Below are 16,450 nucleotides of genomic sequence, written 5' to 3' on the forward strand. Positions count from 1 at the left end.
ATGCATCAGCATAAGTTTCTGTTAGTCTTGAGCTGCATCTTTCTCTTTCCTTCTGCGGTGTGTACGTGGGTGTTGGGGGAAGGGAGGCAGGGGGTCATTCACAAGTCCGCCCACCTCCCTCTCCTCCTGATAGTTTGGGCAGCTTTATGGGAATACAGGTGCTGTCAACAGCAGCAGGGCCTTGTATACATTAGTGAGAGAAAAGCCAGGCAGTGGGAGAAAAGAGCAGAGTAAACAGCTGCCTCAGAGAGAGAGAGGGGGCAAAGATGAAGAGGAGAGAGAGAAAGCCAGAGGGGGAGCTGGGGGGGAGAGGAGTGACAGGGATAAAGGGAGGTTAGGAAAAAGAGGAAGACTTTTGGGACAGGGAGCATGAAAAGACTGAGAGAGAAATACTGAGAAAGAAAGAGGTGGGAGGAAAACCAAGTTCAATCGCATTAAGCAATGACACCCTTGTAAACACATGGTAGCCTCAGCATGCGCATTGCTCTCGCCATCCTCACTCCAGCCCAGGAATTTCCCAAACTCCTTTCAGCTCGGAGAGTATCTCTGCCAGGCTGAGGAGTTTGGGGCTCCTGGGGGCTCTTTGGGGGCTGAAGGTGGTGGTGGAGGTCTCAGAGTGAGGAATTCAGGTAAGGCAGCCAAAATTGCATTGTAATCCCAGATTTTATTTACTTTTTTCAGGCTCATATTTACTGAATTTAGTGTTCCTCAGCATTAACAGCTGTTGTTTCAGCTGGGGTGGTATTGATGTACTAATTAGGCATCGTTACATGTGGCACGAAAGCGCTCTGTGCATGTACTTTGTGAAAAAAAGTTGCGGTTTTATTTTTACAACAATAACATTCCTGGCGTACTCTGCTGGAGCCATGAATTTGGGGCAGGCTGGAATATTCGTTCGTCTAGCACGCGGGTGAGATTGTGTATGTACTGTAAACGTTTGCGTTGTGCGCTCTTTCTCGCTAATAATATTTTTTTATTATTGATTTATTTTAAATGTAGTAGACTGTAACAAAGAGGGTGGAAACTGTTAAACTCCCTACGATAAACATCCCTTACTCCTTCACATCTGTTGGTTGCATGAATAATCTGGGCAAATTTATTTTTGCAAATTTTAATGACCTGCTTAAGGCCAAACCTCAGGAATTACTAAAGATAAAATATATTTTACAGGCTGTCATTCAGAGTGGAGCAATGAGAAATGGGTGTGAATAGCTTGACTTTTGAGTAAGAAGGTTTTGGACATTTAACAAAACAATTGAGCACAAAGAACGGCTTTCACTTCCACAGCTTCATTACTTTAACAGGTTGGCAGTGGAGTAGAAATGGAAGTTCTATGTGCTGTACAGCCCAGTGCTGTCCAGTATCGGGCTAGCTCTCTGAGCTGGCAGTAAGGGTGTTGGCTCGCAGGACTGTTACGTCTCTTTGCCTGGCTGCCCGATTGCATTCTCAGTCAGCTCCTCCTGTCTGTAACTGGGATGCTCTGTATTGTATCTCATTCCCTAATGTGCTTAAATTAGCAGGCTGCAAATCATTGTACTTGATGAGCGATTTGTTTCTGAATCTCCTCAAGTTTGTACTGTGTGTTCTTTGTTGTTTTCTTCTTTAAATCTCAGTTTCCTTCCGTCCCTCAATTTTCTCTTCACCATAACTGTTAACTCTACACTGTCTACCTTCTCTCTCTCCTTTCATCTTTATCTGTCTCCTTTGCTTTGCTGCCTCTCTCTTTCTGTCTCTGCCACATCCTCTCTCTGTCTCCATCTCTCTCAAGGAGCAGAATGAGTGGCTCCCCACCTCGTTCCCCCCCAGTGCTCCAGCGTTCTCACTCCCTCTCCTCCCTGCCTCCGTGCCGGGACCCCTGGCCAGACTGGACACAGGTATCCAAACACTCGGTGGGACTGGGTCTGGGGTCAGGAGGTGCGAGCCTCATGAGGAGAGCAGGTTGTAGTCTACCCCAGTGAACACGCTCCAGCCCGAGAAAGATGTTAGCATGGTTTTCCGCTAGGTAACCCCAAACAGAGAGTGCAGGGCACCCTGAAGAGGGAAGAGTTAAATTTTGAAGATGAGAAATATACTGATTTAAATTGATTTATCAATTAGTTGATTAATGTACTAACTAAATCAAACAGGAAGGATGGAATTGAGGTACCCGTTCCCTATTTATTGCTGGAGATAGCCCAGCTCTGGCATGGTTCCCCACAGGCCCCTTGAAACTATTAAGATCTTGGGGAGTGTGGTTTTTCCTACTCAAGGGCAGGGGTGGGGTCCAGAGGACAGGCTCTTTGAAACTCAAGTATAAGGAGTAATTTTTCTCCCATTTTGTGGAGCGGGCCTGAGGTGTTCTTGGGAGGGTCAATGACACCTCAGGGGGGAGGGTAGTCTGTTCTCTAACCCCTGTCTGACTCTGTGTGGACAGGGCAGTGGGAATGAGCAGAATCCTGGGACACAGGACACCAACAACACTTCATTACCCAGGTGAGCCTTTACCTCCTTAATCTGGTGTTCATCATAAAGAAAAGGAATGTTTGTTTTCACTGAAATTTTAAAAATTAAAAAGTAGTTCAGGTGGGTAGCTGTGTCAGCATGCGTAGGCTGCAAAGGAACAATTAAGAGGTTTATTACATGCTGAAAAGAGAAGAAAGAAAACGCAGAGAGAGGCAGTTTTTCCATTTGTGGGGGGACGGGTTCATTATGTATGTTAAGGCTCCAGTGGATATTGTGAAATCAGTACATCCAGTATACTGCCACAAGAACATACAGTACACAGATAAAAAGTTGTAGAGCTAGAATTGGAACTAGTGACACAGCGAGGTTCACTCTGAGAACACTTACAGTTGTATGTAGTCAGGTTGCTGTGTTTAGTGTTCAGACACTGTTCTCTTTTTCAGTAAGAAACAACTGAGACAGCAGGCAAAAGACCAGGAAGTCCATCACACCAGTGAAACAACAGGTATCTCTCCTTGACCTTGTCTGGATTAAATTGCAGTACACCTTAGACAACTGAGGTCAAGACTTAATCTTCTTTTCGTAAACCGATAGACCACACATATCATTTTGGACAAATGCACGTTTCACTGGTCATCTGTGTCTGGAGTTATCAGATGACTCCAGAGTTACTCCAGTGACAGGACAATGTGGGTGAGTTCAGGTTTCATAAGGACACTCTCATTATCCGTCATAGAAAGGGAAGAGAAGTATTTTGGGGAAAAGGAGCATGAAAAGAGTGAGAGAGAAATATTGACAACATGGAAAAGTATACAATAGCAAGGCATAACTATGGTCAAATCATGGAATATAATCCTGAAATATATTTTCTTAAAGCTAATCTCAATTTCAGAACTTAAAGTACTGTGTTCTCACAAATGTAAGGGTGTCTGAAAACTGCAAAAGGAGCTGCATGTCATCATATTACAGTGATACAGCTTTCGTCTCAAAGTATCAATGCCTTACCTCCTGCCTTGCTGATGCCAATATCCAACAGCAGGACATAGGCTAGATACAAATTGATCTTTCCTTTCCATTTTGTTCCTGAGAATATCTGTTTTCCCTTAAACCCCTTTGAACCTTTGTCAGAGTACTGTAAGACTAGAAAAAGAGCTGATGTCATCGAGAAGCTCTGTTTTTATGGTCCAGAATTGAACTCTGGGAGGTAGAGCGAGACTGAATGTCTGGGGTTTTCACAAGAATGTGTGACTGAAGCCCTTGTGTGTGTCTCCAGCAGGCTGCAGGCAGGACCCCACCCCAAGCCAGGAGGTGATCAGCACGATGAGTGGCCAGGTGAGCAGTGCCCACCTGAGTGCCAGTGTCCTGCTGGGGGAATCCCGTGATGAATTCAGACCAGAATCCTACCGTAACCCAACAAGATAAGAATCCCAGTGGTTTGCCAAGAGCGTGCTCATAACTTCACACAAAACCCGATGCATGTGAATCTCCAGACTGTTCTTTGGAAGCGTAAATAAAGAACAGTAATAAATCAGACCGAAGGCACTTAAGAGGAGCCCGAGTACAGAGGAGTTTCCAGCACAGACATCCTGTCACTCACACCCTTGATCAGCCGGAGTGTGAAGGCACGGAAAACAGACACTGGAGGGTGCACCCTAGCTCTGACACTGACACCCCGATATCTGACAGGGAGACAGGTCATGCGACAAGAGACAGGTCATGCGACAAACCCCCTGTAACCTGCACTGCAATATCTGCTATCCTGTATTCCACAATTTTGCTAGAATAAATTAAAATGCCCTGAAATAAACCTGTCCAGGGATTTGGATAAAAGAAGGTTAAAATGTGCCTTCTAAAAAAACTCAATCAACACATAATTTTCACTCCTATTGTCGCTTTCCCGTGGTTGTTCTGATAGAGGATACTATTCTTGTATGAGGAGTATTTTTTGCTTTAGTCTTCCTGACTTCCCACTCCCCTAAAAACCACAACAATGATCTGAAGCAGTGAGCTGTGCTGTGAAACTGGATGTGTCTCCTCTCTAACTGTATCCCTGTCTGACTCACTCAGCGCCCCAGTGGCTCCGTGGACAAAGAGAGAGGCAGTGGGGAGAGTGAGGAAGGTAGGACTGAGCGACGGCCTTGAAATCACTGCGCGGCAGACGGTGTGCGCTCCTTCAGCAGCCGGGAGGAGGAAAGAGCTGTCTCTCCACCTGGGGGCAGCGTTATCCAGAGTTTCTGCACACTTATGTATCTGATGAGTCTTCACCAACAGCAAACCTTGACTATATATGTATTACATATCTATGTCCAATTACACTGTTAAAAATCTTAATAAATACATTACCCAGACCTTACAAATAGATTACTTAAGAGTTATTTAAATGTGTTTAGAAGCATTTTTTTCAAAATGCACTATTGATTCCTTAGGGCAGTGAACTGGCAGTTTGTTTAAGAAGCATATTAGGGTGACCAGAGCTTGCGACCAGTGTCCTTGCAGTTTCTGCGGCCCGGTGAGACACAAACTGTCCTATTCCTGAAGATGCCCTATGTTTGACCCCCTCAGATTCAGATTCTGATGACCTGGGCACTTCCTTGGATGAACAGTCCATTCTGGAGCGACTCGGCCTTAATAGGTACCTGCGATCCTGCTGTCCCAGCATGTGCCAGCATATATATCCATGCACATCCCGCAGAACCATAAACTGTGCTTCTTACCCGGCTACTGGAAATGAGTTCAAAAATAACGGCAGTGTCCTGTGTCTCTCCCCCAGCATGCAGCTGACAGAAGAGGAGACAGAGGTGAGTTCCGGAATTCTCCTCTTCTTCCTCCGATGTTGTTTCAATGCGAAACTGGAGTATTTAGGAATTTTTGGAGGGGGGGAGGGGGGAGGGGTCATGTATGTTTACTCATCTATCATGGAGACAAGCTTAAATCTCAATTGGGGAAAGTGGAGATTGGCCAAATCAACCAGATTTTGCCAGATTTAGGCAGATTTTATTACCACTTCAGGAACTTCAATGCCTTTGGAAAGACTAACCAGGCCTATTCTCGTGCGGGGTGGGGTTCTAACTAATCCCACAGATGACTCTTCAGCCAAGCACTAACAGCACATGTCTGAACCTGCGGTTCCTCTCTTGCTGAGCAGGATTACTTTTAGAACAACACATTTTCAGTAGGTAAACCTAACCTTGCGTAGCGTCAGGGTCTGAATGAGCTCAGTTTCTCAGTTTCAGGGTCACTGTCGGTGGGGTTGGGAGGGTTCCTGCCTGGCCCTGCTGCCCGGGGCTTCACAGCCCCTCTCTTGTGTGCCCGTGTAGTCTGCCTTTGCCCAGCTGTCCCTGGCATTCCGCTGCGACCAGTACACCCTGAAGAGAAGGCTGCAGGCCGAAGAGAGAGCCAGAGACATCGCTGAGGAGAACTTCCGCCAAGAGCTGGAGAACGGCCGGGCCACGCTGCAGGTATGGAGAGGCAGAGAGACAGGAAGGGACCGACGGAACCTGTTAAAATTGGAAGAGAAGAGACAAAGTGAAACTCTCTCACAGAGAAACAACAAAGAGGACTAGTGCCTCCATTTTCAATCCAAGTTCCATTGCATATTAAATGATTTTGTGGTGGTGTTTTATTCCTGACAGATACTCCAAAAGTACCTTGATATTGAAGTACAGTTTGTTTTACCTCTTAAATATAGGAGGCAGTATGTCTAACTGCTATAGCTGAATGTTCACCAAGATTAGTGATATTCACTCCTGGTACTGTAGGGTTGCATTCCACCTGCTTTCAGATGTTATTTACATTCCTTAAGGATTAAACACCCAAAAAACAGGGGTAATAAAGACCAATTAAGTCAACAGTTGATTCACATCATTGATCCAAGAGTCCAGGGTGGAATGAAAGGCAGAAGACATGGCCACTGTCATGACCAGGTATGAGTGTCAGCGGCCAAGACACAGAAGTACTACTAGTGCTCTTTTCTCAGTCCCTACTAAGTAGGTGGTGTCATGTGTTGTTTGCCAGACCCTGAAAGGCCTGTTTGTGGACAGCAAGCGTGGCAGGATCGTGCAGAAGCTGGAGCAGAGCCTGGAGGTCCTGTCCAACACCATAGAGCGCATTTCCAGTACCGCAGAGCTTCTGGGGGCTGTGCACCAGGTGACAGCAGGACAACAATTACACATGAGAGAAGGACATTTGGCCTATATAGCTCATTTGGATTGCCCCCTTATTGCACTACCCACTGCTAGTATGAGAACTCCATCAGTTCCTTGGCTTCCTGTGTAGAACATAGCAAAGCATTTCACTTCACCAATCCCTCCTATTGCTTCTTGAGTGACCTTTTCTTACAAACGTATTACCTCCAATGCAAACTCTTCTGAATGTTGCTGCAGTGCTTGCAACACTGTGCAATTGGTGTTTTTGTGGTGTTTGTATCCCCTGTGTTACATTTCTGCATTTTACCAATATCCCATCCCCTGGAGTTACTGAGCCGTCTTTTTAGTCTTGTTGATTCTGCCTGCCAAATTCGACACAAGTCATTTAGTCTCGAGACATGAATGGAACAACCATGGACACAGCAAGTGGTGCTCTGACAGGGAGAGATGCAGGTGTATCTCCTTCTCTGCCAGGTTTGTCTATTTCACCTCTCTGCTCCTCTTGTGGTTCTCCGTCACTCAGGAGGCACGAGTGAGCCACGCAGTGGAGCTGATGGTCGCTCACGTGGAGAACCTGAAGCGGCGCCATGCGCGTGACCAGACTGAGCTGGAGGAGACCAAGAGGATGGTGCTGAGGAACTCTCGCAGCCGTCGCCTCAGTGAGTCGCAAGGTGAGTGCTGCCCCCTGCAGGCGGGGGGGACTGCTCTACATGCAGACAAACCGGGACCAAAGTCTTGCAATGTTGTTAGAAACAGCTTTTGCATGAAAAAAGTCAATCGCAGACCCATGAGGACTGGAACACTCCAAATCTTAAGTGACAGACACTACAAATGTGGCAAGGTCCTACACATGTTATAGTTAGCACTGCTTAAGTAAAAAAAAAACATAATTTAATGAATAATTAGTTAATTATTAGTGTTTTTGATAGAAATCAAAACCAGGTAACTTGTAGTCTTTGAGAAATTGAGACTTCCCTCTTTGTTTACCTTAATTTTCCTACCTTTATGTTTCTTCCTTAACTTTCCTAAAAAAGCTGGTCTTCCACAACTCCCTTGGCTAATTCAGAAAAATATATGTCCAGGAGGAAAAGGAACAGTCTTGCATTAGTATTTATAATAGTTAAATTAAATTGCATCAAGGTTTATTCTGTGTGTTTTTATTTTGTTAATGACTACAGTGATTGCAGGTCTCTCATTAATAAGAACGATCACATTTCAATGATGAATATGATGTTGCATGAGCCAGTGAAAATGCCCTCCTTCATCCCTAAAGTTAACCTGGATATCTGAGCCAGCAGCTGAGGGCCGATTCTGACAAGAACATGATCTTCTCAATATCTTGTCTTTCAGAAGATGGTGACCTGAGGCAGAAAACATACCTGAGACACTCCCAGGTAAGAGCCTAGACCTGGAGTTCAGGGACTGTGTCTCCAAGAACTTGAGATTCACTTTGCCTAAAATCACAAAGGCAGCACCAACCACAGCTATCAGGTTGAATGAGAGTGGATGTGAATGATGAGTGAGAATGGCCCTGTTGGACACGGTTCACTCGTGACTCCTGATTTCCTCTGTCCTGTAGTTTTCCATTCCTGCCTACAGGTTGTCCCTCTGATTGCTGTTCCTCTCTCTCACAGCACGGTGCTCGGCGAAGGGTCAGCATTGCGGTGATTCCCAAACAGGCCCAGGTAAGACACCTAGACTGGGAGCCACTCTCTCCCTGCACCCAGGTAAAGGAACCCACCACTGCACATGCACAGAGCCTCAGCATCAATTAGCTCCTGCCTGACCACCACTGCCATGCAGGTCTTCAGGGGACTGAGGTGGACTGTGCTGGACTGGGCAGATCACTGCCACACAGTGCTACTGTTCACTCTACTGGAGGGGTAAATTGCTCTGAGCCTCACACTGAAGGAAAGAGATCAGGCCCTCTTTGTGGCTAATTAGATGGCTCATGCTGGGCATGCCCAAGCAGCTGAGCTGCTGCAGTTTTTAGACCAGGCTTGTCCCTTCATGCACTTCGTCTCCAGCTGGTTGACTGCAACTTAGCGTTTGATGCTGGGCAGCACTCGCAACACCTGCAAATTTCCTTTCGGTTGTGTTTTTATTTTTTTTCGCCACCTATCTTTTAAGGCTTGATCTCCAGCTGTTTTTACAGTACCTGTTGCTGTTGGTAGCAGTTGACTTAAGAGATCTTCGAAGCACTGCCAGAGGCCAGCGTTAATGAAACCCTTGGACAGGAAGACAAGTGAGCTCTTTCAGGAATTGAATAAACATAGAACAGACAGCAGTACTCCAGGCTCAGCTCTCCTCAGCTTGCATTAGAATCTGAAGAAACAAACAAATGAAATGGCCCTTTAATGCATGTGAGAAACCTCTGGCACTGTCTCTGTGTAAGATGCCAACAGCAGTATTGCCTAGGTGTTGATGCTGAAACCTTTTACGTACTGAGATCAAGATCGCTGGGCACATTTTCCTCTGCCCTTCTAAATAAGGCGCTGTTTCAGAACTTGCCATACAGTGATTGGCACACGCTCACAGGGCACACACACGATGCAGTGCAGTGGCTCTGTGGCTAAGGATCTGCGCCTGGGGCTGGAAAGTTGCCGGTTCGTATCCAGCGGCCGGCAGAGGAATCCTACTCTACTGGGCTCCTGAGCAAGGCCCTTAACCCCAACTGCTCCAGGGGTGCCGTATAAATGGCTGATGTCACGCCCTCTGCAGGCAGAGGGCGCTCCTACTCTGTCCTGTCCCTAGTTTCCTGCCTACTGCCCTTCCGGTCCCTCTCTTAACCCTTGGGCTATATATCTCCGGGTCTTGCACTCTGCCCTTGCTCAGCATTGACGTTCGGATGTCCTGAGACCCGCCTAGCACCAGGTCACCCCACGTCCGCTACCAGAGGACATAGGTTTCTATACGGCACTCCTGAACTCTTTGCACTAACGAGCCCGGGCCTTTTTCCCGTTCCGCCGCTACGCATATGGGTCTTTATCTGCTCTCCACGGTTAGTCCCTTTGGACGTCCGTGACAGCTGACCCTGCGCTCTGACCCCAAGCTTCTCTCCCTGTCAGTGTGTCTCATGGAGAGCAAGTTGGGGTATGCAAAATGACAAATTCCTAATACAAGAAATTGTACATGGCCCATAAAGTAATCTTATCTGATCAAAAGGAAGTCCATTGCCTTATTAAAGGAAACATGCTTCCTTCGTGATATCTCAAGGCAGTGAGACTTGTGCACTTTTATTATTAGCTCTGTTGGGAAAAAATACAGTGAAATGTCTGCTTTGAGCACCAACCACTTTCTCAAAGCCACTGCTTATGTTTTTTAGTTTTTGTTTAAACAAAACAGCCATAGAATTGTGCTTAAAAAAGGAAACACGATGAGTGACAAAGAGAAGAGAGCAAAATGTCTTAGACGTTTGCACGATGGTGTAACGCTAAGAATCGAGTTAGCACTCCACCAGCTCCCCCCCCCTTCCTCTGAGCTGCTGTTGAACTGTCAGTGCGCTGAAATGTGTTGCACGCTGACAGCTGGGGTTTTGTGGTGTGCTTTGCAAAGACAGAGGCAGCAGGGACTGGGGCAGGCAGCTGGGCTCAAAAAACCCTCACTGCTGCTAAGGAGATTGGAAACAGGGGGGCAACATTGCACATTATACATGGTGAACAACTGCACTTCAGCAAGAGTAGGATCATAGGTGGGTCAATCAATCAGTTTCTGTTTTAGTATCATGCCCTTAGCAATACGTTGCCACAGGATGCTTGTGAAGTGATACACGTGATCACAAGTACATGACGAATTAATGGGAGGGATCTTGTGCAAACCAAGCGCAATCTCTCATCAGGATCTCTGCAGCTGTGAGGGGAAGAGTACGTCATTTCACGTTGTGAAATCGTTAATTTTTGTTACAAAAAATAATCACATTGCCAGTATTCAAAGAGGGGTTCCCCACTATTTACAGGATTATTTCAAAACTCCCCCCAGGCATCAGCATTGACTCCTCTAATGAATGGATATCTTCCTTTTAGAGGAAACACTGAGAAGGAGAAATAATCCTTCCATATACAGTTTTGATATTGATCCGGGAAGGAAAATATCTAAACTGCTTTCTGGAGCAGCATGTGGAAGTGTGTGATTTTACTGTCAGCTAAATTAAATAAATCCGTTCAAGAGCCAAACATCTTGAGTTTGGAGAGTGGATTTCACCTGCACTTTTATCAAATTAAAATATTAAGCAGATTCACTTAACAAACCAGTCATCATTTGGAGAAACTGTCTACATAAAAGCTGTAATATTGTGTAACACAGGTATTAAGTATGACTACCACTTCTTTTAATTGGTGTATTAACTTGATTGTGTTTACATGTTTTGTGAAACCAAACCTTTAAAGAGCTCTTAAGAGAAGAAAATGAAGAAAAAATTACATCAAGGCACCTTTTCTTTGCACCACTGGTTGCTGTAAGTAAAGTTAGAGTGACATCAAACTGTGATAAGGTCATTAAACACAGTTTTAGCCCTTACACAGTATATTCCTGGAACTGGAAGATGGAGTATAGATAAGCTAATGTAACGAAAAAGTTTTTTTCTTCCAGGCTATCAGGGTGTGTAATTTCACCCGGCATCAACCAGCAGTCTCACAGCATGTGGTTCTTGATCTCACAGCACGTGTTTCCTCCTCCAGCTGCACAGCTCCGATTCCAGAGGCTCAGACGATGGGAAAAACAGTGTAGAGACAGATTTCTTCTGGGCTCCAGGGGATGCCAGCCAGCCCAGCAGCAGGTATGGAATGGGGATAGGTCCCAGGAGGACAGAATTCTTCAAGGACCTCCTCTGTGCCACTGATTGTTTTCTCTAGATCACACAGCATTATGCCCATGACATTGGGGGTATTTCTGACCAGAAGATCCTGTTATGAAGTCTTCAAGTCTCCTCTCAGTTCCCTCACTATAAGGGCGTATCAAACAGCAGCATGCCCAGTATAATTTCTGACTAGAAGGTCCTGTTAGATTAGTTTCTTCTGTATAAACTGTAAATAGAAAGCCCGTCTAGATAAACAATCAATATAATTTGCTAAAATGTCTCCCTGATGAGCAAAATAAATCTAGTTTGAAGTAGTTTATACAGATTGCTTTAAATGCACCCTTACAATTCCCTTGGGGTCTGTGGGAGACTGTTCATCACACTACCACTTCGTATTTAATCCTAATAGAAGATTAATCTTCCTAAAATGATATTAATGAGGAAATCACAATTGTTGTATGGATTGTGTACTCACCTAAACACAGGTTCAATAAATATATATTGTTCAATATAATATACAACAGGTTTGATAATATTTGATAATATACATTGTATATGTGTATTTATTGAACCTGTTGTATAACTATGTGTTAGACCCACTCTACATGCATTTCAATGGTGCTTACATGCTTCTAGTCAATGTCCTAAACTGATGAGGATTTGATTTAGTCACATTCTTCATTTCTGGGGTGAGTAAGCAGGGGTCTGTAGCTTTTTGATAGGGTTGGTATAAATGTTTTCCTCGATACAACCGACCTTAATCTTCACTTAAGCTTCTCCAGTTTATGTCTCCTTCCTCCCGCCTGCTTCACCTGCTCACTCCAGGCAGCCTATAGTCCTGCAGGAATCATCTGCAGACAGCAGCTCCCCAGAGGGGCAAAGGGACCCCTCCCCCCTCCCAGCCACAGGACACCCTGGAGACAGCAACTGCGAAAAAGAGGACTTGTGTTCTAACAGGTAGAGCCCAGAGCTGGGAATGTCAGTGAGACAGGTTTCACCCAGGACGCCAGGGCTCCAGAACATCCTGCTTCTCTTATATATTGTTTTATAAATCACTGGTTGCACTGTATGAAAATTAGATCAAATCAGTAAAAGAAGAAGTAGAGCTTTGTTGATTTCCTAAAAATGAGTTGCCCATTGTCTCTGGGTAAAGAATTTGAAATATAAGCAATACATGGTGAAGCAAGGAGAGATACGAGCTTTATGGTAACTGGATTGCTGGGGACCTGAGTCTGACTGCTCTGTACGCCACTCTCCCTCTTTCTCTGGCTGGCTGTGTCAGGTCGGCCCAGCAGACACTGCGATTCCGGCGCAGGAGCAAGGAGGTGATGCAGCCAGGCCTGGCTGGGGAGGGATTGGAGGCGTTGGAGGAGTTCAGTGACCATGACACCTTTGCTCATGAAAGGTAGAACCCCTCTCACACAACAGCACCTGGCCCTTAATTCTCAATTGCTTAATCCAATCAGTTATCTTTTTAAATTTGTCCAATTACCACTGTTGACAGGTCTTTACATCCTCAGAATACTCCATCTCTCCTGGATCAGAAGATTGTACCTATTTTTCTGTACTGTTCTGCTTAGGATTTATAGACATGTTTTTTGGATAGCAGACATCTGATCACCAGTGGAAATTCTTCAGACACGGATCCCCACTGGAATGATGTTGGGGGCACGCAGTCCTGTCCAATCTGGGTGTAGGAGCTCTGTGAAACACAGAATGCAAAATATGATTGAAGAAAACCCACCCAGACTGCATTAATATCTGTTGCTCAAATTCAAAGCCTTCACATTGTTTTAAATGCAGTATATCAGTGAGCAGATGTATATTATCTTTACTTGCGGTGTTTTGCATTCTTTAAATTCACTTGGGAATTTGCTTCCTTTTTAAAAACCAACATGTCTGTTCCTATCCATATAGGGTAAAGCAGCTTTTTCTCTGCACACTCTCATTGGTCTAATGTAAGAGGTTGACTCTTGCAAGTCATTTGATCTCTCTGTTAGTGATAGCAACAGTACGAAAAACAAGCTGGATCAGGAATACACAGCTCCTGTCCTAAAGAGTCATTATATCTCCTGATCTCTTTATGCCATCTCAGCCCATAATTGAAGTTTTTTTACTGAACTGAGCCTTGCTACTCTTGTTCCATGTTGAAAGCTGTTGGTTATTTAAAGAGATCTCTCAAACATGCAGAATGGTGGCATGCAGTTTAGGTCCCTTGGAGCTAGTTTGAGATACTTAAAAGAATGAATGCCCTTGACGTAACACTAGATCACATTTTGCTAATTTAATGGCAAGTGTCCAATAAAGTTGCAGCGCTACATTAAAAGAAACATGTGCTTAGACTCTGGGCATAGCCATTCCATGTAACTTGGACCTCTTATCATTGCAGGTGTGCCCACTCCATTGAGCGGCGCCCCCTGCTGCACGGGCTGTGGCAGTGCGGCTGGTTCCTCCTCTGGCTGTTCCTCATGGCGGTGGCCTGCACCCTACTGACTGCCATCTTGTTGTGGCGTCTGCGACCTCTGAACCTCTGGGCATGACTTCTGTGTGCCACTGGCCCGTCCTCGGACACACAGGATCTCTGGCCCCCCGGCCTCTGTGTCCTGCTCGTTAGATTCTGCCATTACAGAGTGCAGGATGCTATGACATCACCCTTATAAAGGATTATTATGGTGCAGTATTTTAAATGAAGAGTAAAGCCTAATATAGCACAATGAAATGTAATGCAAAATTATGGTAAAAGCAATGGTTTTGAAACAAAGTGGAATAAAGGTTAAGTAAACTAAATGCATGGTACAGACGCACCTAAAATGCACATTTTTAGTTTCACCTGAGAAAATCCACCTATCATATGTTTTCAATCTGTTGTGCAATTCACGAGCAAGGCTTCAGGTTTTGATGGAAACTGAAACAGGTTTAGTCTATAGAAAAGGTCTTTAAACATGAGAGTTTATAAAATGTCCTGGAATTAGTCGCTACTGATGTTTAACTACTGACCTACATTTACCATACTTACAGGACATGCATAGAACACTATATTATACCTTAAAAAGGATATGCTCATTGGAAGGAATTTACTTTTAAATCTGATATGAAGACATTCTTTAGTGTGAAACAATAAATGTCTCACCATCGGACAAGACATGCCCTATTACTGTTACTGCACTCCTGCCTTGATCTTATACAGCTTTACAAATGTCGTGGATCCCCTAATGATTCTGTGCCATATGATGTACTGTGCAGGAGGCAGGGATAATAAGACATGTCAAAACAAGACTCGAGCCTGTGCTTTCTTAGTGCAAAACCCTTTCTCTTCACCAAGGCCATGCGTTTAAGAGGATATCAGACTAAATTAGTTCAGGAGATAGAAAGAGGATCTGCAATCTCAGAGGTGGGTTGGAATTAATGAGAAGGAGCTATGTGCCAAAACGCTGGTTTCTTGTCTGTTTTGTTGTTTGAAAACACAGCTGGGCTGAGATGACTCACCTCTGCCTAGCACTGGGGAAGTTGTCAAAACTTGATGCTCACCTGATGTCTTCACTCTGCAGTTCTGTCTTGTGAAACCTGTGTAGTTCCCTATGAGCAACATCCACACTAGCCACTGTTGCTTCATTTTCACCCGTGGATTTTGCATTTAATACAAGTATCTTCTGTGCGTTTGTGTGAGCAGGAAAATGAAATTTGTCACGAATATCATACCCTTGCGGGTATAGTCTTAAACAGTTGCACACAATTGCATGTTCTTACAAAGAGGCTTTAACGAGCACGTCTTAATACTTCGTAGCGGTGTCCGTTTTTAAAATCTGAAGAAGTAATCAATTTCACGCCGTCTCCTTAAATAAACATAACAGAAGGGAACATATATCTAAATTATTTAATTAACTGTCACTATACTTTGTATTTACAGGGTTCTTACGCGCAAACATGAAACGATTAGCTCACAGTCTTTTTATCTTTGTGTTTCTGGTGTAGAATACAGCGTGAGGGCACACCTTGACCTCTGAAGACACATATATACTGTAGGCGCCTTTGTTAGACCGTCATATTTCTCCCAGGTGAAGTCTGTCTTTTGCAGTATGCAATGTAATTGCCCAGGACATGTTTGCTTGTCCAGCTCCATGAAGTTGACCCCCACGCAACAAACAGCACCAACGACGAAACCCATCGCATTCGTTAGTGCTGCGTTTGTGCCGGTTTGTGTCGTTGAAAGTAGCTTTTTTACTGCTTTCGTTTTCGAGATATAGCGCCTTGTTTTTCGGCTATTCACGTGGCATTCTACAAGGACGTTTACAGGGACCAATATACTCGGTACTTAAACTCCAGAATGTGATGAAAACAATGGGTGCAATTTGTTGTCTGAGTCTGTCTGGTCGGGTGAGGTGGATGTTTCAATATATTTCAACATAGCGCCTACTTTTTGTCTGTGACGTACAAAAACAGCAAGGTACGGTCCGGTTCCCGTATGACGTTGTAAGGAGGCTGAGTGACGTCACGACTCCGAAAAACCAAGGCGTTATATCTCGGAAACGAACGTTGCACAAACGCAGCACTAACGAATGAGGAGTTTTTTCATCGTTTGTGATGTTTGTTGGGGGGACAACTTCACGGAGCTAGGAAGTTGCGCTCTCGAGATAGCATCGGGCTATGAAATGGAAACGCGAGTCTATCTGACCTCATAACCAAAGGGAATCGCGTGCGACAACAGACGACAGTTTTCAAGAGTACTGCTGCCCAAACTAAGCTTCCCTACGGCGTGACGTCTTTCTTTCTGTATCACACTGTTTTTATCCTTTATGAATACAACAAGGTCGTATTTGTTGAAGGCGTTTCCCGCCTATTACGCTTATCACAATTTTTGCATATGAAAAAGATAAACGTTATATGATTGTACCAGGGAGAAAACAAAGAACGCTGTTCTAAATACTTTGCTGTAGCATTATAACTCACAGAGATGGAAGAGAACGTCTTGAGATTTCTAAATGCCATTATCAAATGCAAAATGCTGTATGTTTACTCTACTCCAGGGACAGCCAGTGTTGTCTCAGCCGCAATCAAGAGGAGGACTGTA

At 44.7% G+C, this 16,450-nt stretch overlaps 1 protein-coding gene across 2 annotated transcripts; it reads left to right on the plus strand.

Moving 5' to 3' along the window:
• The first annotated feature begins 231 nt into the window (after positions 1 to 231).
• LOC107076854 (inositol 1,4,5-triphosphate receptor associated 2) lies at positions 232 to 14,169 on the plus strand. 2 transcript variants are annotated; one of them, XM_015342634.2, is made up of 17 exons: positions 232 to 629; positions 1,769 to 1,874; positions 2,414 to 2,472; positions 2,886 to 2,947; positions 3,716 to 3,774; positions 4,510 to 4,561; positions 5,005 to 5,074; positions 5,213 to 5,240; positions 5,760 to 5,900; positions 6,457 to 6,588; positions 7,111 to 7,258; positions 7,938 to 7,981; positions 8,222 to 8,272; positions 11,264 to 11,361; positions 12,208 to 12,339; positions 12,665 to 12,787; positions 13,772 to 14,169. In XM_015342634.2, exons 2-17 carry the CDS (start codon positions 1,776 to 1,778, stop codon positions 13,920 to 13,922), a joined length of 1,449 nt encoding a protein of 482 aa, XP_015198120.2. In that variant the 5' UTR covers positions 232 to 629; positions 1,769 to 1,775; the 3' UTR covers positions 13,923 to 14,169. The 2 variants fall into 2 exon arrangements, with proteins under 2 accessions (XP_015198120.2, XP_015198121.2); XM_015342635.2 differs by having other exon boundaries at positions 7,941 to 7,981.
• Positions 14,170 to 16,450: the final 2,281 nt, after the last annotated feature.

The sequence above is a fragment of the Lepisosteus oculatus genome, chromosome 5, assembly GCF_040954835.1.
Source record: "Lepisosteus oculatus isolate fLepOcu1 chromosome 5, fLepOcu1.hap2, whole genome shotgun sequence".
Taxonomy (NCBI): Eukaryota; Metazoa; Chordata; class Actinopteri; order Semionotiformes; family Lepisosteidae; genus Lepisosteus; species Lepisosteus oculatus.